The following is a 26,798-nucleotide window of genomic DNA, read 5'->3' as shown; positions in this document are numbered from 1 at the left end:
TGCACTACTGCAATAATTCATTTTTCGAGAGAGAAAGTCTGTAGTTGATAATTTAATAACGAAAAGCCGATCTTTATTATCAGATTAAGACTATTAAACGTTAATTTAATGCCATTTTTTTCCCTGAACGTTAAGGGAATTCGTGGTCTTTTGACTCATATACAGTTTTTAGGAGGAGGGAAAAAAAACGAAGCAGACTATACAGTGACTTTAAGAGGTAAAAAAAATTCCGAAATCTCAGATTTGTTTCTAAATCCCCTCTTGATAAACGGATGAACGTGGTGTTTCTTCGACATCCGCCATCGGTGCACTTTCTTGACGTCAGGTGACGTTCACAGCTGTCCTGTCCGGATACGAGCCGATCGATCTGATGGAAAACCATGTTAAAAACTTCCATTCAATCCGCTACTCGTATTTAGTAAGTGAACCACATCCATTTGTTTTACAGAGACAGAAAAGGGATACTTCTCCTAATGAGGAAACAGCCACAATACCTGATGGGACTGAAGTTTTTCTCCGTCTTTCCACTCGATAGGAATCCATAACTGCTATGGGACCACAACTAATTAAGCCTCTGTAATTAAAGCACGCGACAAGTAAGGTCCCTTGGGGCTATCCTCGAAAGCTCGAGGAATCAGAGAGCATTTCGGAAAAGGAGAAAGAATCGCGGTTCCAGCTGCATCCAGCACTTAAATTAATGTCGAAGGTTTTTCTACGAAACTGTTGCAGATCGAAAATTGTTCCACTTGTATTCCCGGGTGTGATTTCTACTGGAATGCTTTGTCAATTTGTTCACGACATAGGAAGAGAGACAGCTTACTTGGATACTCAACATTCCCTCTTTCTCTGCTGAATATTTCACAAAAAAATTCATAAATTCGTGATGTCAAAATCCGTAATATCGGTTCTAAAAGTGTAAATATTCGTATATGTCTGCAGACCATTGCGGTGGAAGCTATCATCCATGCATGGATAATCTTCATGTAATTTTTGTATCTTATATAGGCCTACAAGATTAAATCCTTTGTATCTACCGGAATGATTAGCTTTACGAGTCGAGGATGGACCAAAAGTAGTCGCTCGGGCGAACTTAATGAAAACTATTCTGCCAGATAGAGCTTTCATGCATAAAATAAATTGTCTCTATCGATCGATTTACACTAGAAGGGATTTTCCGAGGGGATGAAATCCCCCCACATCGTTCTTCACTTCAATGTCTTCGATAAATTAAGCAGTACTCTATTAAATACAATATATCGAAAATTTTAATCTATTATTGGACTTGAGTATATACAGTAGTTGTCTCGAATGTCGTTTCTGTCGTAGTAATGGGTACTGAAATAAATAAGAAATTGTGTTATTTCAACACCAAAGTGCCATGAAAGAAAAATATCCATATGATACTTACTATTAATCAAATTTTACTATCAGTAGTGAATTTCGTTTTGTGTACTGGTCAGTCAGTAAATACCCTTTCAATGTCTATGATAGTAAATCAAATTCAGCTTTGCTTTATCTTTCTTCTGGTGGACCAAATCACGAGCTCTACTAATGGACCATTAAGAAAAAGTCCAAAGCTTAGCTCCTTCTTTTCTTTCCTTGTATGGCTTGATTTCTCTCTCTCTCTCTCTCTCTTTATTCCAGTTGTTCTCTAACGGTTGTATTGGCATCCGAAGTTATATATATATATATATAACTTATATAGCATTTTAAATAAAATTTCTACGTACAAACTTCTCTTCTGATTGATATTTTTCTTCCAAGTACCGATTGAAAAATGTTTTTATTCCTTCTAATTATTCAGATATTCTTGTAGAAACTCAATCCGACACTTATTCTGTTAGGATTCTACTTAAGAAAAACCGACAACAGTCTAGAGCACTTCTCGAGATGTAACTTTGTCCACCAAGAATCGATAAATAAGATTCCTCTTTCGGTCACCATCTGCATCTCTCCCTACCCGACAAGGAAGAACTGCAAGCTGAATACGGAAGAAGTCGGAGGATGTGACTCTGGGGAGCGCGACACGTGATCAGCCAGTATGTTTTTTTGGAATCTTATCGGTTGAGAACATTTTTTAAAAGTTTAAGTTTGCGTACATACGTGATCAGCAGCTGGATGCAAGACGGTGAGTCATCGAACGTGAGAGAAGGCAAGTTCTTATTGGATAGGAGGATTTAAGTAGCCGGCGTAACTCACAGTCATTACTCTAGATAATCGTGTTAGTTCGTCGTTCCTCCCGCCAAGTCTTAATGATCTACGAAATCCGAAGGTGGCCACTGTCAATAACGTACTTAATCAGTAATGTGCTTGTCCACATCGATAGAGATTGGTGAAATTTTTAAGTATTGGAAGTTAAGAGAAAGTAAAGAATCGTTATTTGGGATAAATTGTCACAGACATGTGATCGGTTGTCGTGGGTCGATGGCTGGAGGCCCTGCTGCGACCTCCTAAGTCGGACTGATGGTGTCAGTCTCATTACATTCTGATCGATTAGTTTGGATAGTGAGAGAGGTGTTAGCAACGTCCAAAAATAAGTCGAACCGGACACATTATCTTCGCCAAAAGTTCTTTGATTGCATGGTATTCTACTATTACGTTCGATGGGAAACGTTGGAGACGTCACCTGTATGCAATGACGTTGTTCCGAGAAAATGTTTGTTTTATGTCTTATTTCAGGTATTTCTAATTACGTGGATGACTTTTCTTAAGTGCTTTTTTTTGTTGTTTTCTTTAAATATTAGAAGAATGCAATTCAACAGTTATTCTCTTATATGTCCTTCATTAGTTTGGGTTTGTCTTTCATATATCTTGAAATCGATCGTTTGCCACAGTACCGACTTTACGACAATGGAAATGGCGTGTTTTATGATAAGATTCTACCTTACCTATCCCAAGACAGATAAACACCTTGACATCATCTCGTATCCGCTTCTTGTATCTTTTTATATATCGTCACGTCGCCATGTCGCCGGTGTATGGTCTCTTTGTGTTCTTTTTTTAATCGGAAAGAAAAACCGCATAAATTAAACCGAGACTCCTTTCAATATCCAAGAACTTGAATATGATGGAGTAGAGAATCTGTTAGTGACAATTTCTATAGAAGTTATAATGCATATTCCTAGAAAGATTTCTTATATGTGAAGAACTTATGAAATATTCATTTTTGCATTTTATGTTAATCGTTTTTGAAGTTATCTTTGGGATTTGTTAAGAATTTTTCAATTCAATAAACGTGAAAAGGTTTAACCATTTATCAGTTTTTTTTTTCTTTTTTGTTGTAAACATTCTACAAATTTATGTCTTTTCAAATAAAAATTAAACATTTCCCATGACAAAAAAAATGTTTNTTTTTTTTTTTTTTTTTTTTTTTGTCTTCCTCGTTCTTACCGAAGTAGATTAATGGAAAACACGAAACGTGATCGTTAATCATCTGTAGGAAATTGAAAAACGAAAAATGGTTTGATGAGAAATAATTAAAGGGATGAAGATTTTCCGAGCAATGTGTTAATTAGGAACCGAAAAAGATTCTTTTGGATTTAATTGAATAAGAGAAAAACGAAGAAGAAAATCGGGTAAACCATCTTCGGTCCGTAAATATAAATATATATAGTGTTTCGAATAACGTTTAATAATTTTTATACATTAGTTTTAATCGAATAAATTCAAATCCTAAACAAAAAAAAAAAAAAAAAAACAATTCTGTTATCGGCATTGTTTCAGATTTTCCTATTAATGGTCATAAGTTTGTTGTAGTAGAAAGATATTTTACAGCTTTCGGCTACCTTTGCTTCGAATTCGATCAATGCTTTTCACAAACGGGAAATCTTCGATTTCTTTCCTTCCGCTGACAACCACCGAAGTTTCTAAACTTCGTTTTAGTGTCTACTAGCGGGTTTACAATTTCTCATTAGTTTACTTTTAACGTAAAATTAATATACCAATTTTATTCGGATTGAGAAATATAAGCTTGTTTTAACTCTCAAACTCCATTCAAATTGATAACATCAAGCTACCAGTTTCGCTCTGACTGAATTTGTTGCAAATTGATTGATGTCAAGTGAAAGAACTCCTCCGACCTTATAAACGCTGACAGTTGCCTGTCAAAATGTCTTTGAGTTACAGTTTCCTCACACTGTCACGTCTATCTTTATTTAGTCCGGGGGCTTTCTTATCACTTTAAGAGGATTGGCATTCTGTGCTTTCTCTCTCTATCTGTTCCCGACTGTAAGAAACATCGATTTACCTGAGCTTCAATTAGAATCTTGTAGTCAAAGAACTTTCCTATCTCGAATTATTCAATGTTTATTCAAACTCTTTTAAACGCTATTGTGTCTCACCAACTAATCTTCAATTTTCAACAATAATCTTCTTTTTTTTTATAACGATAATTTAAAAACATTATCCGAGAAATTCTGTTATCTGCAGAATGGCAAATCGAATCTTTGCATTACTGGGGGGAAAAAAATGGAGTTTTATTCATTCTCCACCGAATTTTTCATGCCAGCTGGACAGTTGATACAGATAAGGGGCTCGCAACACGAGTTTTCGATCGATAAAATCGTGAAAATAATTCAAACATGCCAACAGATGTTATTTATTGATTAATTAAACCCCTATAGATAATTTATGTTTGTATGTATATATATATTATACATTAGTCAGATAGTTATATATATATATATTTTATTCTGTGATATTATCTAATGCCTCGGTTATATTTCTAAGAAATGATGAGGAATAAAATTAGGTAGATATTTTATGGTACGATTCGGGAAATGCAGGCAGAAATTCCGATGAGTAATGTTTGGAGCGATAAAAGCTCGAGTAAAATACCGAAAGAACAGAATAGTCGGACTAACTGATAAGACTGATATGTTTCGGATATAATTTTAATGGATGAAAAGAGAAGTATCGATGGGAAAACAACATCTGAGACACAGGAAGAAATTCAGCTGGATGGTACCCGTGATTAATACTCATCCACACCTTTCCGCATTCGTACTAATTAAGTAAATTTCTCTTCAGAAATACTCGATTTGTCGGAAACATTAGGAAACTTAACACAATTTTGCATCAATTTTACTCTCTTTAAGTTTTTTTTCCCCCCCCCCCTCTCTTTCTCTTCGTTCCTTTCAACGGTGCGGCTTTTTCAACGTGTCTGGATGGTCGCTTAACAACAAAAGCCATCCATCATAAAAATAACGATGCTTAGAAGCTTAACAGCCACGTATTACATCATCAAATGACAGAGTAACTCTTTCAAGATGGAGTACACATGTATACCGTACAGTACGTCTTCTTCGTTTTTCGTTTCTCTTTGCCGCCAGACACAAATTGCCCATATTATAAAATAGGAAATCATACGTTCCTCCTCCTCCTCCTCCTCCTTTCTTTATTTTTTTTTCTTTTGTTGAAATTCAGTTTTCTGTCCCGGAAATTCCCTTTCGCTAGTGTTTTAGCGCGGTGCTATCGCCTTTTCCCGTGACGTCATTGTTTATACTTTTAGCTCTTTCCTGAGTCATGGGAAACGACAGGAGTCGACTCTACACCAGTTACCAGCTGCTCCGCTTCGATCGTTATTAGAGGAGCTTCAAAAATCCATCGACTGCCGTCGATAACCGCCGATAGTTCGATATCCTGATTTAATTACTTTGTACCGTTCTTCGTCCGTCTGCCATATATATATATATATATATATTTTTTTTCTTTTTGATTCATTCTGCTCGGTTTCGAGCGGAAACGTACGCTGCCAAGCTTGATTTATGGTAAATATAGATTCAGTATAATATGTCCATGATACATTCAGATGTTTAATAGATACGATGCTTTTTCTCTAAAAATTCAATATATATCCTCTAAAATCCCAGTCCAGGCGTGGATAAATCTTCTTTTAATCGAAGTTTTTTCCTCTTTTTTTTTTTATTATTGTCTTGTTTTACTATGGGTGGTGAGTGAATTTTTGAATCTTGACACTCGGTATTTTTTTCTTTTTTATGTATTGATTCGTCGTTTTCTGTGCATTTAAAGGTTTATGTTTCTCTTGAATACTGATTTATTCTTTTACTTAAGTTTATATATGTATATATATACTATTTTATGTTTTCTTTTGACTATTATTATTTGTTCTTTGTATGTGAAAAGTTTTTTTTTAGTTTACATACATTTTATATTAATTATAATTACTTTTCGCATTTATATTTTCCTAAAGGTAATTTCTATTTTAATTGTACTATTTTTATACTTTCCTATATAAGCTTATATTATATATTACTTTTTATTTAAATGTAAATATTAGTATTATTCTATATATTCGTCGTCATCACTTTTGTATGTAAACATTTATATGAATGCAATTATTAAGCTAAAATAATTAATTAAAATATTTGTAAATTTATTCGGTTTAATTTACCCTAAGGACAATACAGTATGTCTATCTGAATGTAAAAATTTCTCTTTCTTTTTTTTTAGTAAGTACAGTACATTTATTGTAAGCAGATATATATTTATTTTCTTATAAAGTTTGTTAAGTATAACTATATTTTATATATAATAGTGGATTTATAGGATTTATTAAGACGTACAGTGCAGTACAGTACAGTACATACATTGAAATTTCTGTTCTTTCAGCATTCGTACGAATATGAATTATTGTTCTTTAATGCTCACATTTGGTTATGATGATATGTAATTTCTTTTTCAATTTATACAGAATTATGCCAACTTTTTTTCATAATATGAAAAAAAAAACATTAAGCCTGTACGAGTAAGAAAAATATACATTTCATAAGATGTTTTTTTATCATAAAAATATATTTTCGTCCTTTCTTCTGCATGCAGAATTTTCGTTCGCTTCGAGTGCATTCATTTCAGTACAAAAGATCGCGATTCTATTTACTGTTTTGTAAGATTGATCTATAACTACTATAAATCAATAAAGAAGTTGCAACAAATTTTCAACTTCTTTGACTCGTTTTATCGTTATTGAATGTAGCTTTGCTCCACCTGCACTTCATTCTTTCCATTCCCAGAAGTAAACTGTTACCGGAATTTTCTCTGTTTTTTTTTCGTAGTTTATGAGATTAAATTGTTCTCCTTAACTGCGAAATATTATACGTTAACACTTAATATTTTAAAACGTTTATACTTTGGATAGTTTTTTTAATACTTCCTTCAAAGTTGGCAAATCTTTTTACCACGCTTTTAGATTAACGAGGATGCTTAATTAATTGTGGTGTGTTAGCATTGTGTCTCTGATTGCCAGCTGTACTGTGTGAGAGTGAGAGACAGAGAAGATATTGACTTACTGCCATCCCCATCGGGGTGGGTGAGAGATGTTTTTACTGCCTCTTTTCGGATGCAGATAGTGTCGGGGTAAGGACGCACTCTCGGTTCCATCACTGGCACAGGTTGGACAATAAATCGTCACGCCACCTTCATCCAGGTCGGGTGACAGAACTGTTTATGGAGTAAAAGGAGATTGGTTGGCTCTCCCTTCTTCGTTTCTCATTGGATGGTCAGCATTCTGCTACCGTAGTAACGGAGCGCGTCCACTATCCCGCACGTAGGGAAAATGGAAATGGCTAAAGTAAAAATGGGTCGTCACGTGCACGGTGTAAGGGGGGAAAGTCCAATTTGGTAGCCGGTCCCCTTTGTGCGGGCACAAGATGATTGGAGATGTATTTTCGCCTTGGCCCGAGGGGAATCCCACCCCGAACTATAGAGTTGTCGATGCTATTTCTGTTTTCCCAATGCGTATTGCTGCCGCCGATAACGGAGATCGCCATCGACTATCGGCTCTTTGATTCGGAAGCTGAGAATGCGTTATTCTCACTTTCTTTGCAGGTGTTGCGAAGTCGCAAAACCTGGAAAGAAAGTGGAAATAGAGGGGAAGGTGACGTGAAGCTAGGAGTTAACATTTATCGGGTGCATGCTGGATGGATGGTAAATAATTCATCGCCTTCTCTCGTTGAGTGATTTTGATGAATCGCTAGTTTTCGTTTCTTCTCCCGCGATGCTATCTTTCCCTCACAAAGGCCACGCTCGTAGTAGAAACCCAAATGCCAGGGAGTTAAAACGCAAATGATCCCGTCCAGAAATTGTTTCTCGGGGGGAGAGAGAGCTCTAAAGGAAATTGAACTTAAGCCTCAAGCAGAAAGTTCGGGTCTCCAGCTGTTACGCTATAAATGAAGTTAAAGTATCAGGTGGTTGTATTATCGGATATGTCAACGTCACTCTTCTTTTTCCGGTAGTATTGGCCTTCTGTCGACCTTTACCAACCAGTTCGAAGCTGGTTAAAACCGTTACGTAATCCAACGAGAGGCACTTCATCATGCAGAATTATTCCAGACTTCATTCTCTTCATTCCACTTCGACAAAGATGCATTACACGGAATCGGAGCGAAAGAATGAATAAAAGAATGCTTAATTAAAGTCTCGGCGAGGACATTCCGAACGGGCAGAGATTCACCGGAAGTGAGCGAAGGAAACGGAAATAGCTAGTGATCGATTAATCTCCCCAGGCTAATTTCTCTAATTTCCTTTTTCCTATTCCCGGAATCGGATCTTCCGCGAAACGTTCCGTCGTCGCTGTATCTCCGTCACGTGACACTGCAAAGCCGAACACGTTCGAGCGAAGATAAGCTCTCCCTCCAATATTTAACAATAAAGAAAGAGGAAAAAAAACAGAAGAAAACAGGATCTACTACCGTTATTCTTCTTCTTCTACTACTACTACTACTACTACTCTATAATGGAGGTGTGTCGGGCGGAAGATCTACCTGCTCGATATCATTTCGTCTTTAACTTTGCTGTCGGTAAAGACAGTCGCGGTCTGGAGAACATTTATCTCCCGGGAGAAGAAAAGTCATTTTCTGATTTGAGAAATATATACTCTGTTCGATGCTGGACTAACGACAAATGCGAAGAGATAGCGACAATCGAGATAGCGGTTAACCGTACTCGTTCGCTGATGTCCCGTTAGAAATTGCTATGATACTTATATATATATATATTTTCTACATTCCCTAATTTATTTCTAAATAATTTTCTTCTTTATTTTTTTAGTTTTAACATTTCTCTAAGGAGACTTGTCTGTCTAAGAATAACGCTTACGTTAAAAGGACATTAAAAGCGAGTAAACAAGAGTAGATCATCCTCAGCATCTTCTTACATCTTGATCTTCTTTTTTTTCTAATTATCTTTCTTGTTAGTTGCATTAAAATTAATCTTACGTAACTATCGACTACGGAAAGAAAGGAATGTAATTTACTTATTTATTTATTTTTATTAAAACATTTTTTCTTGAATTTTTTAAAGGGATCAGTGTGAGTATTCTCTTCTTGCACGGTTGAGCTTTCCCCCCTTTTTTTTTGTCAAGTTAACGAAGCACACACCTCGTCTTTCTGATAATTAATATTGTAGTTTTTTTAATAATAAATTTTTCTATTTTTCCCATAGTTTATTCACGTCGAAAATATCTCCCCAACTTTTTTTTTATAGCACCACGAAAAATCTGAGCATCTCCGTTTTTCTCCACGAAATTAATTGGAGCAGACAGGGGTTTTTCCTCCCTTTTTTTTTGGCTTAAATTTGTAATATTTGAAAGAAGTTTACGACCCAATTTAAAATAAATATCTTCATGCGCATAGCTAATATCTGAAAGTGCTTTTTATTTGTTAATTGGTAGAACATCTCGGGTCTCTTAATGCCTAGACATTTCAGCTATACTTTTACAATGTGATATCATGTAGAACGCGTTTAATGTCAGCAATATGCTGCTGCAGCTATTTACATCATTATTTATAGCCCCGTATCTAATAGGTTTAGCTTGTAAAGTTGAGTAAAACATTTTAAGTTACATCCCGACTGTCTTTTTAATAATATTCAGCAAGAAAAACGAAAACGTTTTAAATAACAAGGAAGAAAATATGAATATTTATTAAACTTTTCTATGTTTATGCTTTGTATACGATCGTAGAATTAATTAAAATATAGTTTTTAACGCGAATATTTTGTTAATGGAGAGAGAGAGAGAGAATCTGTGCTGCAGGACAGGCAACTCTCTTGTCGACTTAACTGCGATGTGGGTATCATTAGGGTACGATAATGTCGTCCTACGAATATAAAACCGACACGGATTTTTCCCTATCTGGAACGCAACTTCTATGGTGTTAAATGACTCCGGGGGAAATTCCATTGCTTCTATTTGGAATCTGTAAAGCGAAGTAATTTTCGGTACAGGGAGTTTGTTATTTCTCTTTCGAAAATCCCTACAGAAATAAGACGTATCAAGTCAGAATTTTTACTTGAGACATGTCAGCGCTAAACATATTAAAGTGCCAAGTTTTAGCCATTACCGTAAATGCCCTTTTTAAATTTCGGTATGGCACGCGAGAGAACCATCCATTTCCACTTTTTTTTCCCTTCTTCTTCTTCTTCTTCTTCTTCATCTCTTTGTCTTGCAATTTCTTTCATTCATAGTTTCTCCTTAAAAAAAAAAAGTAAAATAAAATCCAATTAATGAAGTGTTTTCGTAGCATATTATTATTGTTGTTATTATTATTATTATTATTATTAACCTTTGACGTATTCGGTGGGTGGCTCACCATTCATACATAATTTATCTAAGATCAATCTCCGCCGCAAAGTGCACTACTGCAATAATTCATTTTTCGAGAGAGAAAGTCTGTAGTTGATAATTTAATAACGAAAAGCCGATCTTTATTATCAGATTAAGACTATTAAACGTTAATTTAATGCCATTTTTTTCCCTGAACGTTAAGGGAATTCGTGGTCTTTTGACTCATATACAGTTTTTAGGAGGAGGGAAAAAAAACGAAGCAGACTATACAGTGACTTTAAGAGGTAAAAAAAATTCCGAAATCTCAGATTTGTTTCTAAATCCCCTCTTGATAAACGGATGAACGTGGTGTTTCTTCGACATCCGCCATCGGTGCACTTTCTTGACGTCAGGTGACGTTCACAGCTGTCCTGTCCGGATACGAGCCGATCGATCTGATGGAAAACCATGTTAAAAACTTCCATTCAATCCGCTACTCGTATTTAGTAAGTGAACCACATCCATTTGTTTTACAGAGACAGAAAAGGGATACTTCTCCTAATGAGGAAACAGCCACAATACCTGATGGGACTGAAGTTTTTCTCCGTCTTTCCACTCGATAGGAATCCATAACTGCTATGGGACCACAACTAATTAAGCCTCTGTAATTAAAGCACGCGACAAGTAAGGTCCCTTGGGGCTATCCTCGAAAGCTCGAGGAATCAGAGAGCATTTCGGAAAAGGAGAAAGAATCGCGGTTCCAGCTGCATCCAGCACTTAAATTAATGTCGAAGGTTTTTCTACGAAACTGTTGCAGATCGAAAATTGTTCCACTTGTATTCCCGGGTGTGATTTCTACTGGAATGCTTTGTCAATTTGTTCACGACATAGGAAGAGAGACAGCTTACTTGGATACTCAACATTCCCTCTTTCTCTGCTGAATATTTCACAAAAAAATTCATAAATTCGTGATGTCAAAATCCGTAATATCGGTTCTAAAAGTGTAAATATTCGTATATGTCTGCAGACCATTGCGGTGGAAGCTATCATCCATGCATGGATAATCTTCATGTAATTTTTGTATCTTATATAGGCCTACAAGATTAAATCCTTTGTATCTACCGGAATGATTAGCTTTACGAGTCGAGGATGGACCAAAAGTAGTCGCTCGGGCGAACTTAATGAAAACTATTCTGCCAGATAGAGCTTTCATGCATAAAATAAATTGTCTCTATCGATCGATTTACACTAGAAGGGATTTTCCGAGGGGATGAAATCCCCCCACATCGTTCTTCACTTCAATGTCTTCGATAAATTAAGCAGTACTCTATTAAATACAATATATCGAAAATTTTAATCTATTATTGGACTTGAGTATATACAGTAGTTGTCTCGAATGTCGTTTCTGTCGTAGTAATGGGTACTGAAATAAATAAGAAATTGTGTTATTTCAACACCAAAGTGCCATGAAAGAAAAATATCCATATGATACTTACTATTAATCAAATTTTACTATCGGTAGTGAATTTCGTTTTGTGTACTGGTCAGTCAGTAAATACCCTTTCAATGTCTATGATAGTAAATCAAATTCAGCTTTGCTTTATCTTTCTTCTGGTGGACCAAATCACGAGCTCTACTAATGGACCATTAAGAAAAAGTCCAAAGCTTAGCTCCTTCTTTTCTTTCCTTGTATGGCTTGATTTCTCTCTCTCTCTCTCTCTTTATTCCAGTTGTTCTCTAACGGTTGTATTGGCATCCGAAGTTATATATATATATATATAACTTATATAGCATTTTAAATAAAATTTCTACGTACAAACTTCTCTTCTGATTGATATTTTTCTTCCAAGTACCGATTGAAAAATGTTTTTATTCCTTCTAATTATTCAGATATTCTTGTAGAAACTCAATCCGACACTTATTCTGTTAGGATTCTACTTAAGAAAAACCGACAACAGTCTAGAGCACTTCTCGAGATGTAACTTTGTCCACCAAGAATCGATAAATAAGATTCCTCTTTCGGTCACCATCTGCATCTCTCCCTACCCGACAAGGAAGAACTGCAAGCTGAATACGGAAGAAGTCGGAGGATGTGACTCTGGGGAGCGCGACACGTGATCAGCCAGTATGTTTTTTTGGAATCTTATCGGTTGAGAACATTTTTTAAAAGTTTAAGTTTGCGTACATACGTGATCAGCAGCTGGATGCAAGACGGTGAGTCATCGAACGTGAGAGAAGGCAAGTTCTTATTGGATAGGAGGATTTAAGTAGCCGGCGTAACTCACAGTCATTACTCTAGATAATCGTGTTAGTTCGTCGTTCCTCCCGCCAAGTCTTAATGATCTACGAAATCCGAAGGTGGCCACTGTCAATAACGTACTTAATCAGTAATGTGCTTGTCCACATCGATAGAGATTGGTGAAATTTTTAAGTATTGGAAGTTAAGAGAAAGTAAAGAATCGTTATTTGGGATAAATTGTCACAGACATGTGATCGGTTGTCGTGGGTCGATGGCTGGAGGCCCTGCTGCGACCTCCTAAGTCGGACTGATGGTGTCAGTCTCATTACATTCTGATCGATTAGTTTGGATAGTGAGAGAGGTGTTAGCAACGTCCAAAAATAAGTCGAACCGGACACATTATCTTCGCCAAAAGTTCTTTGATTGCATGGTATTCTACTATTACGTTCGATGGGAAACGTTGGAGACGTCACCTGTATGCAATGACGTTGTTCCGAGAAAATGTTTGTTTTATGTCTTATTTCAGGTATTTCTAATTACGTGGATGACTTTTCTTAAGTGCTTTTTTTTTGTTGTTTTCTTTAAATATTAGAAGAATGCAATTCAACAGTTATTCTCTTATATGTCCTTCATTAGTTTGGGTTTGTCTTTCATATATCTTGAAATCGATCGTTTGCCACAGTACCGACTTTACGACAATGGAAATGGCGTGTTTTATGATAAGATTCTACCTTACCTATCCCAAGACAGATAAACACCTTGACATCATCTCGTATCCGCTTCTTGTATCTTTTTATATATCGTCACGTCGCCATGTCGCCGGTGTATGGTCTCTTTGTGTTCTTTTTTTAATCGGAAAGAAAAACCGCATAAATTAAACCGAGACTCCTTTCAATATCCAAGAACTTGAATATGATGGAGTAGAGAATCTGTTAGTGACAATTTCTATAGAAGTTATAATGCATATTCCTAGAAAGATTTCTTATATGTGAAGAACTTATGAAATATTCATTTTTGCATTTTATGTTAATCGTTTTTGAAGTTATCTTTGGGATTTGTTAAGAATTTTTCAATTCAATAAACGTGAAAAGGTTTAACCATTTATCAGTTTTTTTTTTCTTTTTTGTTGTAAACATTCTACAAATTTATGTCTTTTCAAATAAAAATTAAACATTTCCCATGACAAAAAAAAATGTTTAATAAAAATTTAAATTATTATGATATAAAAATTTTCTATAATAAAATTATTTCTTTTTTTTTCCAGTTAAGAATTTTCGTTCGATATAAGTTAAGTTCCTCTTCTTTTTCGCATAAAAAAAGGCACAAAAGAGGATAACTTATGGAGGATCTTCTCTTTCTGTCTCTCTCTCTCTCTCTCTCTCTTAAACGAAAACTGTCACTCCGATACTCAAATAAAGAAAGTCTTAAACACGTTTAAGCATTTTCATTTAAATTTGCTATCTGGTCTCGCCCGCTACACTTCTTACTTTCCATTTAGTAACCAGTTGGCAAGTGAAGCTAGTTTGTTTCAATCACTCCCACTTGGATGTTTCTTGAGGCGCATACATCCAAGAAGGTAAATTGGAAAATTACAGAGAGCGTGGTAAACTGTAAAGAATTCATCTTAAGCGGGCGAGTCTAAGTCTCGGTAGTCTCTTGCCTGCTTGTCTAGATATCTGGGGTCGGGATCATTTGTGTGGGTAATGAGGCTTGAGTAGCGGCCGGCTCACTTAATGAAACTCTAGTCAGCAGTGAGAGGAGGCGTTTGTTAGCTGCAGGTCACTCTTCATCTATCATGAAAGTCGTTTGTTCGAAATGCTTGATTAGATGGGACACCTTCTATTCTCTTCTATCCGCTCTAGCTAGATTCTTCTATCCTCGTTAAGCTTGAATTCTTCTCTTTCTAACTTATTCAAAATTGCTCAAAAATCAGCAAAACGGTATACAAATGATTAATTTAAACATCATCTTTAGTGATTAGTAGAATATTAAACGAGCTCACGTGTTAGAGTAAAGGGAATTTCATCAAATACTAGCATAGCCTGTTGGTACTGTAGCGTGTTAACCAATATAGGCTATACATTTAATATAATGGAGTAGAAATCGGTAAAGTCATTTAATACGAACCTGTTAACAAGAGAGTATGCTGGAAAGAATGGTATGGAGTTATGCTAATCAAGTGTTTAATATAAACATTTAATGTGACTACTACAATAGTTATTTATTGCGAAAGATAATGGAATGCTTATTAGTTGTAAAAGAAAAAATAATCGATAATGGAACTGTATTCAACAATTATAATTTATTTTATCATATACTTATACATGATTAATCCAACTACTTAGTAGAAGGAAAATATATAAAGAAATGCTAATTAAACATCGCCATTTTCGACTGGTATGTCGAGTAAAATATTTACTTGATTCAAGGAATAATCAACGCATTTGTATGCCAAATTAATTTGAAGGGATTTTAATCGAGTAATTATTTAACGAGAATAAACCACGTTGAACCAGTTATCAATTCTGGCCATTTCGAATAACTATTAGACGACAAGACATTAACAAGCATTAATTTTATGTAATTAATATGAAAAGGATGTTAACTGAATAGTAAAGTGTCAATTAATACGAAGAGAAGTTAATCTGGTACTAAATCCATACAATGATATAAAGGGATATAAGTCAAGCATTAAAACAGCAGGCTGATATGAAGACATTTATTAAGTTCTTGGTGCACCGAGTTAATGTGTCATTAACCAACATTTAATTCGTCCGCTTAATTATTTTGAGAAGAGATTACGACAAAAGAGCATGTTTTTAAATTGTAGAATATATTTTGAATAATATGACTTAGATAATTGTAATTTTTCTTTCGTCACGACTTTTCAGAAAGCTTTTAACCTTTATCACTTTTAATTCAGTTTTGGAACCTTTAGCCAGAAACGTCAATCTATGGGGAATGACGTAAATCCCCAAATGTCATTTTTCTACTGAACCGAGATTGCGAGTCGTGCAATTTCATGCAAGGAAATGGTAGGAATCAGCCCGCTGGTTTGGATACTCTCTAGATGTCAGCAGAGGATAGTAACATTATGCGGTCGTCTTCACTTGGAAATGGAAGGAGGATGGCGAGTCAAATCGACCGTGTTCTAACGGCCTAACAGCATCAAGCGTTGAAATTTAAAACGAACATGTTCAGGCTCCTCCTTTTCTCTATCATATTTCCAAAATTATTATTGCATCACTCGAAAAACAAGAGTAATAAAAGAGTCGATACAAGTCAAGAAACGAAAAATTTCTTAATGATTCTTTACCATTCGAAACACAACAATTACCTATTTGTAAGTGTCGTTGACTTTTTTTTTTGTCCAAGAGTCATATCGACCGAAGAACAACTATACTCTATTTTGTCTGTCACTTCATTGTTTTTTAAATAATACACTGCTACAGCAATATCTCTGGTTTAGAGAACCTTTCCCATATCCTAGAGACAGCCCTTTACGCTTCGATGCAGTTTTCCATATTGTCTGTCTACCCCTGTAAATCGTCTTTCACTATCTGGCTTTTTTATCATCCAAAAAAAAAAAAAGAAAAAGAAAGGAAGAAAAAAAAATAATAAAAATAACAGAGATGGAACTATGTATTAATGCTTCAGGAGTTGCTGTCTGTATTGAAGAATGTTTTCTTATTTTTTTCATGTTCAACATGACAGAAGAAATATTTTAAATGACCGGTTACACTTTATGACTTTCAGTTATTGGTATCGATAGGAATGTTCAATGGTGGGGAAAATTCGAGAGAAATAACGTAAAATATTTTAAAAATTATATACTATGTTCCACACTAAGTTTACCGGTTGCATTTACTGTAGAAACGATAAACAAACCACCCACTCGAACGTAATACCGATAATCAATAAACAAATATACGGAATAGACAATTCTATTTAATGCTCAACGATCGATATAATTTTTTTTTTAACTAATGGGTTTTTGTTCTTATTAACGAACAATCATAAATGTGTTGCAAGATTGTTTACAGCCAACAGGGAACCACACTCGCATATATATATATATATATATATATATATGTGTTTTTCTCGTCGCTTTTACTTCTTGCATATGTAGGAACGGAGTCAATCAATACTTCATATAGCAAAAGTTTTCTTTTGAACGACCGAACATGTTTTTATACAGGATGTCTGTTTCCTTCAGAAAATGGGATTTTTATCCGAGTTGGGAACAAAGAAGAAAGTATATTGGCATGACTTCCTTTCTCTTCATCTTTTCCTAGCTCCCTGCTTCCGTCTACTTAAAATGGAGACACGTACAAAGATTGCTTCGAGTAATGAACTCTCCAAATGGCTTATTTGTGGAGACAGTTTAATGCACAGATGCAAATAATGAAAAATATTAGTTCTACGGAATAATTTTGGGAATCCTTCCAAATGATATTTAAGCTTTTTTTTTTTTTTTTCTTTTGCTTTTTGTCTGTTTTTATCTCGTCACAAACGATTCAAAGTTAAAAACGATTAGGATTTGTAATTGTAAATCTGAAAGAAAAATCATTGCGAACGATACGAAGTAAAGAAACGAAGGATAAAAAGAAAGGAAAAAAAAAATCTATTGATGTACTGTACTTGTGTTCCGTCAAAAAATATATTCCATACTTCATCCCACGGTCGTTTGTTCGTTGCATTCCATCAACAACCGAGAATGTTACAAAAGAATCAAATAAATCAATGTTCATCTGCTTTTCTAGTTTATTGGATGGGAGAGATGTATCCCCAGCGGGAGATGGATAAGAACTCGTTCTGAAAATTTCCGGTATCTCTGATACATATTCGTTTAGAACAAGAACACTTATGGTGGGATTAAAGGAGCAGTCAGAAATGGAAAAGATAAGCCAGAAACAGCCATTTAATCGAAGAAAAAAAAAAGAAAGACGAAAGAATAAGCTTTAAATGCCTGATTTCTCTCAAGAAAATATTCTTTCTTCTTGAGTTATAAAATTTAAGATAACTTAACTTTTCTTTCATTAATCTCTTTTAAAGATTCCTTCGATATAAGTTCTCATTATAATTCGATATTATAATTTAGTATTCGGATTAAATGTTTCCCTACTAACTAAGAATTTAATTCATCCTGTGATAATTCATTCATTTGTACGCTTTCTCGAGAGAAATCTTGTAGATAATTTAATCGAGTTTTAAAGCGATTAAGTTCAAGCAGGAAATTACTCGGGTTTTATCGTATTTTAATATAAATTACCATTCAGGTTAATTTTCGTTAATAGTTATGGAACTAGAAGTTTAGTTAAATGTAGGATGCAATTTCAAAGTTTAAATTATATGAATAAATATAGGCTATATATATATATACAGTATAATAACGATTGACAACTAGAACATTTCGCTTCCTCGTTTGAAAATTGATAAGCAAAGATTCAAACTCGAGGGATTAAGAAGTCGAGAGAATAGAAATCGTTATTCTCTCAATAGAATGGCCGAATAAAATGGCTAAAATCGCTGGAGCTTGATGTATACCGTCATAAGGTTGATTAACAGCTTTCAAATAGCTTTATTGTTGGCCATCTGGAAAACCTCCAACTTAAATCCGTTTTGAAACCGGATCGTCATCCTTTCTATTTCATAAAAAAAAAAAAAAAAGTATTTTAACTCGATAAAATTTACGAATTGTCTTCCTCTTTTTTTGATTATTCTCTTACAGTCCTTACATTCAGATTTATTAAATTGCGCTTTCTTTTTTCTTCGTTCTTCTTTTTTTTTTTATTCCTTTTAAGTCGATTTTCCAAACGTTCTTTTTGCAAATGCCACTTTATATTCTACAACGTCGATATTTTACATCGAACTTATGTAATATCAAAATTTGCATCGAGTAGATTTACTCTTATTTACAAGTTTTTAATGGACGTCTTCGCGGTTCTTGATAGAAAAAGAAAAAAAAAAGTCGATAGTTTTTCTCAAGAATTTCAATTAAATAGATTACTTTTTTTTTCTACCGTACATTCAGTGATAGTAATTTATGTCGTGTAGCATTCACATCTGCATCTTTAGATAATTAATACCGAAATAATCAAGGTGATATTCATATTTTTCCGTTTTTATAAAATTCAGTTGTCTTCGTTATCTCGAACTTCATTCTTTTTTGTTTTTTTTTCGAACAGAGGGAAAAAAAAAGAATAAGAAAATTAGAATACGATTAGGAAGCATCCACTTCTCTCCACCATTCCTCTCAGTCGGAGTTCTAGGCCAACAGAGGGGTGGTGGTGGGAGGAGGACTTTATGACCCATTACCCCCGTGATTGGAGTAAATGTACACCTGCATGCAGTGAGGAGTGTATGGCATAAATCAGTCGTTTTGACAGTGAAATCACGGGCTTTATTACGCCATAAACTTAGGTGTATGTAATATTTCCCACTCCGGAGCAAGGAAATTTGTTAACGTTGTATAATCCGTACACACCCCTCGCTTTACTTTCTGTCTCGCATCTAATATCGCAAACCTAAAGGAGAATCTTAATTTTTCGATCCCCGAACGGAATAGATTCGTCCTTTTGAATGATACGTTAGCGTTAGATATTGTAGACAAGTAAGAATTATGTCATTAGATATTTTACTTACGATCTCTTAACGTCTATGTCGACTTGATAGATTTTTGACTACTTGCACCACAATTTAAAACATTATATTCTTAGTAATTTTTTTTTTTTTGTGTGTAGAAATAAATATTTCTACTATAAAAATTCTCAATATTGTTTTTTCCGGTCATGCAATTACATCGTGAAGTGACTTTATTGGCATTGTACAAGAACTTGAAACAAAATTAAACCCGCTAGAACAATTTGCGGTCGACACAAACAATTTTATTTTATTTTATCTTTTTCCCTTTTCTTGATTGACAATTCTTTTTGAAACAAGGATTTCATCAATGATGGATACCCTGCAATCTACTACTCACTTTTTCTTTTTTATTCGATGCTTCCGAAATCCTAAACGTATTTTTTCCTTCTAGAAAATGATGCCGTAACAGAAGTAAAATACGTTTAGCTTGTTGTTGCTCTGAAGGAAAATCTTCTTTAGCTTCTAGCACTCTACAAAAAAGGACAGTTACGATCGGTTTAAGCTTGCTCCTTTTTTTCCTTTGTAAGTTTATGCTACATATTTTTAAAACTCCTGAAATATTCGATTTTCTCTTTTCGTTTGGAAAAATGTACGTACAATATATATATATATATTTCAAAGGAATATATAAATAAATACATTAGAAATTCTTATTACACATCTCTGTCTTTATTCGTTTCTTTAATTATCTTCGGAGACGGATTAGGAGAATTCAAACAAACCAGGTAACTGTGTTAAATTCCGTAAGAGGAGTAGGCGGATTTGAGCGAGTCAATTACTAACCTGTAAAATAAGCCGGCATGTCCACTCCAGCGGTCGAGTTGATTTATAATAGCTACACATCACATGCCTTCCACTACTACAGCTTTATAGCGCCTTCCCCTTCTCCGTTGAATCGTAAAACATCAATCTAAACATACGTTATGATTGCGTTTTAACTGCTGCTTTTAATGCAAGTCGTGCTTTATGACGTGTTAAGGAGCTATTTCGTTCATGGCGCATGACGAAAGCGGTTCTTTTTTCTTTTTTTTTTTTCCTTTTCTTCTCATCCCTCCCACTTACCACGCCCCGCTTATGCTAAGGGAAGATGGCCAGTTCATACCCTTTCGATAAACCGACTTTATTTATGGTATCGGTACCGATATGTAATGGGTTGTGCGTGATTCTGCTCGTCCGGCCGTAAAGCCAATTTGCGACGCTTTTTCCACCGATGCTTTGATACTGATAAACGTCAGTCCGAATACGTTTTCGGAATCGAATCGATTATATATTATACTATTACATAATATAATTTTGCTACTGATGCTATTGTTTTTTATTTATTTATATTAATGCATTAAAAAAAAATACTCTCTTCCCGAACACTGAAGTAATTAAATAATATCCCTCTAGCAGTTTTAAAGTTACTGTGGCCTATAATTAATAGCGAGGTTGCGGCCGAAGTTTTCATCTCTAAAACGTGAACGTCGAACGTCAAGCGACGCTTACAAGATAGCGGCTCTTGACGTTCGACGTTAACGTTTTAGAGATGAAAACTTCGGCCGCAACCTCTCTAATAACTGAGTTCAAAATTAAAGTAGGTTAAGAGTGTTTCTGGAATCTATTAATTTGTGTAATAACGCTTCATATTTCTTACATCGTCTATCTTTACACATGTAAGTTTTTTTAAATATATGAACTTGTATGTAATTATATTCAGTCTTAAATTGATTTTTGATACTCGCAAAGAAATGAGCAAAGCGTAAATTTCTAACAACACTAGTTCCTTAATAAGTGTATTAAAGTTTTTGTAGTTGTTTTCAATTTATGTATTATCTTTACAACAATTACTCAAATCTTAAAAAAATTTATCAACGTGTTGCTTGAGTGTAGACTCTAACTTTTCAAACGTGAGAAGGGTCTGTTGTTTCTCATTGTTTCGCTCTCTCGAATACATTAGCGAAGATAAATCAAATCAGTAAGAGAACATTAGTAGCAACATTCTTAAAAGAGTGGTTAAAAGTTGGAGATTTGGAAGTTGTGAAAATCTCTACGTAGAAATATGTTAAAAATTGCAGTTAATCGAGGATTAGCATCATAATTTTAAATATATTCATCTTTTTTTTTTAAAAAAAGAATATATATATTTTTCTTATTAGCTGTCAGATCTGAATTCATAGCATTGATGCTAGTAGCTAGGCGTTGATATAAACGAATTGTTCTATCTATCTCCTTAAGCCTTGACAAATGATCAGGAAAACTTTGGACATTAAATCTTAGGAGATGAGAAAGAACTCCGCATCAAAAAATCATTAAAATCTAATGAGAGATCAGTTTAAACAAGGTAACTGCTGTAAAACTTTTACGGTAATAGTACTGTAAGCTCGAGGTAATTTAGAATTGAGAAGCTTTTTTTTTTTAATAAATAATTCGGGAGGACCTGCTGAAAAATGTCATGAAAGATTTATTTCCTGTTACATGATGTATAAATTTGTCTTTACTTTTTACATTAAAGTTAGCCTATATTCAGACGGAACTGTTTTCTTTTTGAGACGTTAATTGAGGAATTTTCAGATAAAAGATTTTCTTCTAACTTGCCAATTCATCTATTTTCCGTGAATTTTTTTTTTCTTCTCTTCACTTTATTTTACCTTTAGTTTGTAACATTCAAGCAATGCGGGATATAGTTCAGAAAAGGGAAAAGTAAAGAGATTTTATGAAATATTTATTGCCAGCTCTTTTCCTTTGTTCATTAGTATAAATATAATATGTGCATATACGAATAACCTTTGAAAGATCTAAGTGATCCAATAATGCAATATACATTATCTAGTCTATTCAGAAAAAGATATATAAATATCTAAGTATATATAGTCTATATATTGCATACACCGAATAGACGAAACCTTTATGGAAAATGAAAATTGTGGATTATAATGGGACAGATTGAATTCTTCATTGGCAGTGCAGATGAGGAAATTAGAGACTTAAAGGATCGAATTTGAAAGGTAAATAAAAAGCCCGTATTTTCACGCCTTTTTGTGAAATCCATTCTACCATATAACACGAGCATACGATCTTTTGAACCGAGATCATCCATGGTTTTAGAATTCCTGATTTAGCAGTCATCCGTTACATTTTACGAAGGAAATTGAATTTCACTCTTTTTTTATAAATAAAGCGGGATGTGAAGTAGCTGAAGAGGGGTGAAAATATGCGAGGTGGACAATTATGTTCAGGCCTAAAATGTAATTTTTTCAGATCTTCAAATTTCTTTCTTAGTTTTAGTACTAAAACTACGCTAGTAAATACTTAGCCTTTATCTATATACAGTAGACCCCCCTATAACACTGTAGATAATTCCATGTTGTACGAGTCACTTAGATTTTACAAATACGTGTGCCAGGCTGTGAACGACTCACGTATTTGTAAAATCTAAGTGACTCTTACAACATGGAATTCATATAAAACGGAATTATCAACAGTATTATAGGGGGTCGACTGTATAATGTGTGCGTTTGTGTCATACACGAAAATAGGAACCTTTTAACTTTGAAATCTAAATCAAGCCGATAGAGTTGTTATTTTGATTTTCTAATGTCTTCTAGGTACGACCCGTATTTGCTCCTGGGAACATGCAAAAACAAATTTCTTTGTCTTATTTTATGAATTATATTTTGCCGTAAACATATAAGAAAATGATAGAGATATGTCGTATCCATTTCTTATTTTCTTACAGAAGAATGATTATATTTTCTTCATCTTTCCGACCGTTCTTATTTGTGACAAATAAGATATTAAAATTCGGTGTAAAAATTTAGTCAAAAGTTTTAGATCTAAAAATAATTTTCTCCAAACCATAAGAAATCTTTCGATGAATAAAGTATAAAGAGTTCTCTGAAAAATTTATATTTTAATCCTTAATATTTTATGCACATTTTTATATGTAGCTTAGTAAATTAACCTTTTACTGTCTGCCGACTTGAAAGATGAGGTGAATAAATTGTGTAAATTTTATGCAGCTTTGTCAAAACACACGACCGTCTAATCAGAGTTACTAGGATGGTCATTTTAACTACCGAGATAGCTGACTTATAAACAACCTAACATGCTGTAGATGCGAGCTGACAAATAATTTAGTATGACGGCTTTTACATTTTTATATATTAATTAATCTTTTAAGTATTTTTGTAGTAAATTTATACGAGATTTTAAAGACTGGAGAGCGAGCCTCTTTCACTTTTACAAGCGTACAATTTAGTGTGGTCGTAAAACGTTGTTAGGTTAGAACAGGCAGGTAAAAAAAAAAAAAGAAAAAACTTTTAACTCTGACTTCTAGACTGTAAAAATCAACCTTTAAAGACAATGCTAATGCGTAATTCGATTTTAAGAATTCAGTTTCTACGAAAAAGTTTGGTAGTTTGGTGCTTCAGTTTTGCTGGTCATTTTATGTAGAAGAAAAAGTGATGCTTAATAGTTTTTGAGTGGCTTAATGTCCCTCTTAAAAATAAACGACTTTGGTCAAATTAATACCGAAATGAAGCGGAAAACTTTTTGAACAAGTTTCCGAATAGATATCGAATCCTTTTAGTAAGAAATTTAACACCTAGAGTAATATTTTTATATTGTTTTTTTTTTTTTTATTTTCTGGGACAGGTGTGAACTTTCCAATTGATAGCACGTTTTTCATTCTGACCTTCTTTTCAAGATTAAATGAAACCTTTCTAAAAATGGAAAGAAACATTTGACAATGCTTTACTATGAACTAAGCAGACACTAAATATTTTCAATATTTAATGATTTATTAATAAAAAGCCATACAAAAATCAATGAAGTATCTTTAAGCTTTTTCTTGTGATTTATTTAATATATTGATTTTGAATCACAACTGGGTAGTATTTATTCATTTTCCCACCAATCTGAATGTTATTAATATTAACATTTTAAAGATGGATTCATGAAATCAATGTTTAACTTATCAAATATTTAATCTACTCTTTGAAGAAATCATTGCTAAATTTCTAAATCGCTATTCTTGTTTCTATTCACTCTTGGCTTTTTCCTTTGCAAAATACTAGGATATTGCTAAAAACAATGAAAGGAGGAAAATGGTTGATTGCTAAGTTGTTAATTGGAGAAGAAAACAGAATTTCTACTATGTTTAATTCATATTTTGTTAAGATGTCGACCGATATCGCTAATGGTTCACTGAATAATTAGCATTGAACTAACTTTCCTCTTAGCAAAATGGAAAGTGGTGTCATATATTGGTGCCAATGTTTTTCATTAACAACAATGCAGCATGATCGTTAGGGCGGTCGTTTTCTGACCTCAGGTCTTTTCCACCCACATTGATTGTCTTACAATCCAATTTCACTTTATTTATTCATTTTTTTCAGACCATCTTTCTTCCATTGAAAAATTTCTCAACGATGCTATTATCGGGATGAATATATTTTGAAAATTATGATAAGCTGTAATATAAATCATTATTAACTCCTTTTCTTTTTGAAAATTAAATCCTTTATCATTCTTATAAACAAAGAGTTTATAAATAAGGAGATAATTTAAATAAAAGAATATTTTTATTTACACACAAAAATTGATCTTTCTAGGCACAGCTGATGGAGAAGAGGTTGGCTGAAGCAACTTGGAATGCTAGCCAACATGGAGATTCTTGCAATGTTGGTTCTAATATAGAAAAACTGACAAATCTACATTCTGAAAAAGATGATGCTATCAATACATTAGAGCAACAAGTGGAAGAACAGGTGAGTGTTTTCAAATAACATTAGTGTGGAGAATATCTCTCGAGATCGTTCACATTTTATAAAGATCCAGCACAAACTTCCCATACTGCACGAAATTTCTTTGTTCTCCTGTGGGTTGTAAAAACTTTTGTTGGTGATCAATACACTCTATATGTTCAACTTGGGCATTTTCTTCGACTAAAGAAATTGAGTTTGGGATATAGAGAAAAGATAAAATAAACAGATCCAAAACCATGTTTTTCTATTATATTTACTTCTACTTTATTTATATTGTATTTAAATATAAAATTGTTTAAAATGTTTTATTTCTGATAAAGTATTTTATATATAAAAAAATAATAAAAAAAATATTGTTTATTAAATTTTATAATTATTAATTTATGAATTAATATAATTAATAATAATAAAATTTAATTGTATCAAGAACTGTCAAGAGTAAAAACTGTTTAAGGAAATGATAAGTATAAGTCTGAGGTATAAATTATCTTGTTCTTTGCACATATCTCTCTCATAAATTCACCAGACTCATGAATTGTAGAGATGGAATAATTGACAGTTGCAAACATTTCCTGCATGCAAATGACTCCATATAAGCAGGATTGGCATACGTAATGTTCAGTTTGGATCTTTTCTCTTGTGCTTAATGTTATTGACAGAAAAAAATTTTTTGTAATAGACTTGTTGACTTTCTTCAGCTTTCCAGTGACAGAAGAATGAATCAGCAAGATGTGAGGTGACTGTTGAGAAACCAATTTAGTTTCCCCACAGGACTGACCTCTTCTGATTGTTGTGTCTAGTTAGTGTTTGTCTAACAATAGCAGATAGTTGTAAAAAATTGTTGTATTATAATTAAATAATTTTTGAATCAATACAGTTTTAGCTTAATGTTTAATGAAGACCAATCAATTAATCTTCAAATTTATTTTATATTTAAATTAAAATGATTTAATTTGAAAAAAAAATATATTTTCTTACCGACATTGCTTATTATATTTTACTATTTAAATACATCTAGCATTATATTAAATCTGCTTAATATATTAAATAGATTTAAATTTAGATTTATTTAATAGAAAATGATAAATTTTGTTTAATCAGAAAAAATTAAGGATTCAGGATGCAAGACAAGTTGAAGCTAAGGCTGCTAAAATCAAAGAATGGGTGACAAATAAGTTAAAGGAGGTAAAAATGAAATTGTTTTGATTAAATTTTTAAAAATTAATTTAAATTCATAAAATACTTTTTGTCAGCTCAGTCTTTTGTAACTTCATTTTCATTGCATTATATATTCTTTTAATAAAAATATTTATTAAAATTTTTTTTATAGTTTTAATGAAAATCTTATCTATAACTATTAAAATTCAAATTTCATAAAGATTAAAAATTAGATGCCATTCAAGTTTTGTGTATAATTAGTTTATTGCTTATTAATGATATATATATATAAATTATATAAAGTAGAGATAAATACAATTATTTTTTATTTCACATTAAAAACAATTGCATTAATATATTATTATTTCCTTGCAACTCATTTAAGTATTATTAATCAATAAATATAAAGTTTTAAACTGATTAAAAAGAAAATTATTATATAAAAGTA

The 26,798-nt window shown here is 33.3% G+C and overlaps 1 protein-coding gene across 1 annotated transcript in view; it reads left to right on the top strand.

The window, feature by feature from the left end:
• The window catches only part of LOC111621887 (uncharacterized protein CG43867-like), a 243,537-nt gene that overhangs the window by 45,990 nt on the left and 170,749 nt on the right, over window positions 1–26,798 (top strand). Inside the window, exons 4-5 of the mRNA XM_023364145.1 lie at window positions 25,040–25,195; window positions 26,294–26,377. Of these exons, the coding sequence (XP_023219913.1) occupies window positions 25,040–25,195; window positions 26,294–26,377 (240 nt within the window). The remainder of the gene's footprint in view (window positions 1–25,039; window positions 25,196–26,293; window positions 26,378–26,798) is intronic.

Source organism: Centruroides sculpturatus, unplaced genomic scaffold (genome assembly GCF_000671375.1).
Source record: "Centruroides sculpturatus isolate CEXI.00-Female unplaced genomic scaffold, Cexi_2.0 scaffold14, whole genome shotgun sequence".
NCBI lineage: Eukaryota > Metazoa > Arthropoda > Arachnida > Scorpiones > Buthidae > Centruroides > Centruroides sculpturatus.
Note: the sequence above shows the minus strand (reverse complement) of the source record. Positions and strands in the feature narration are given on the sequence as shown.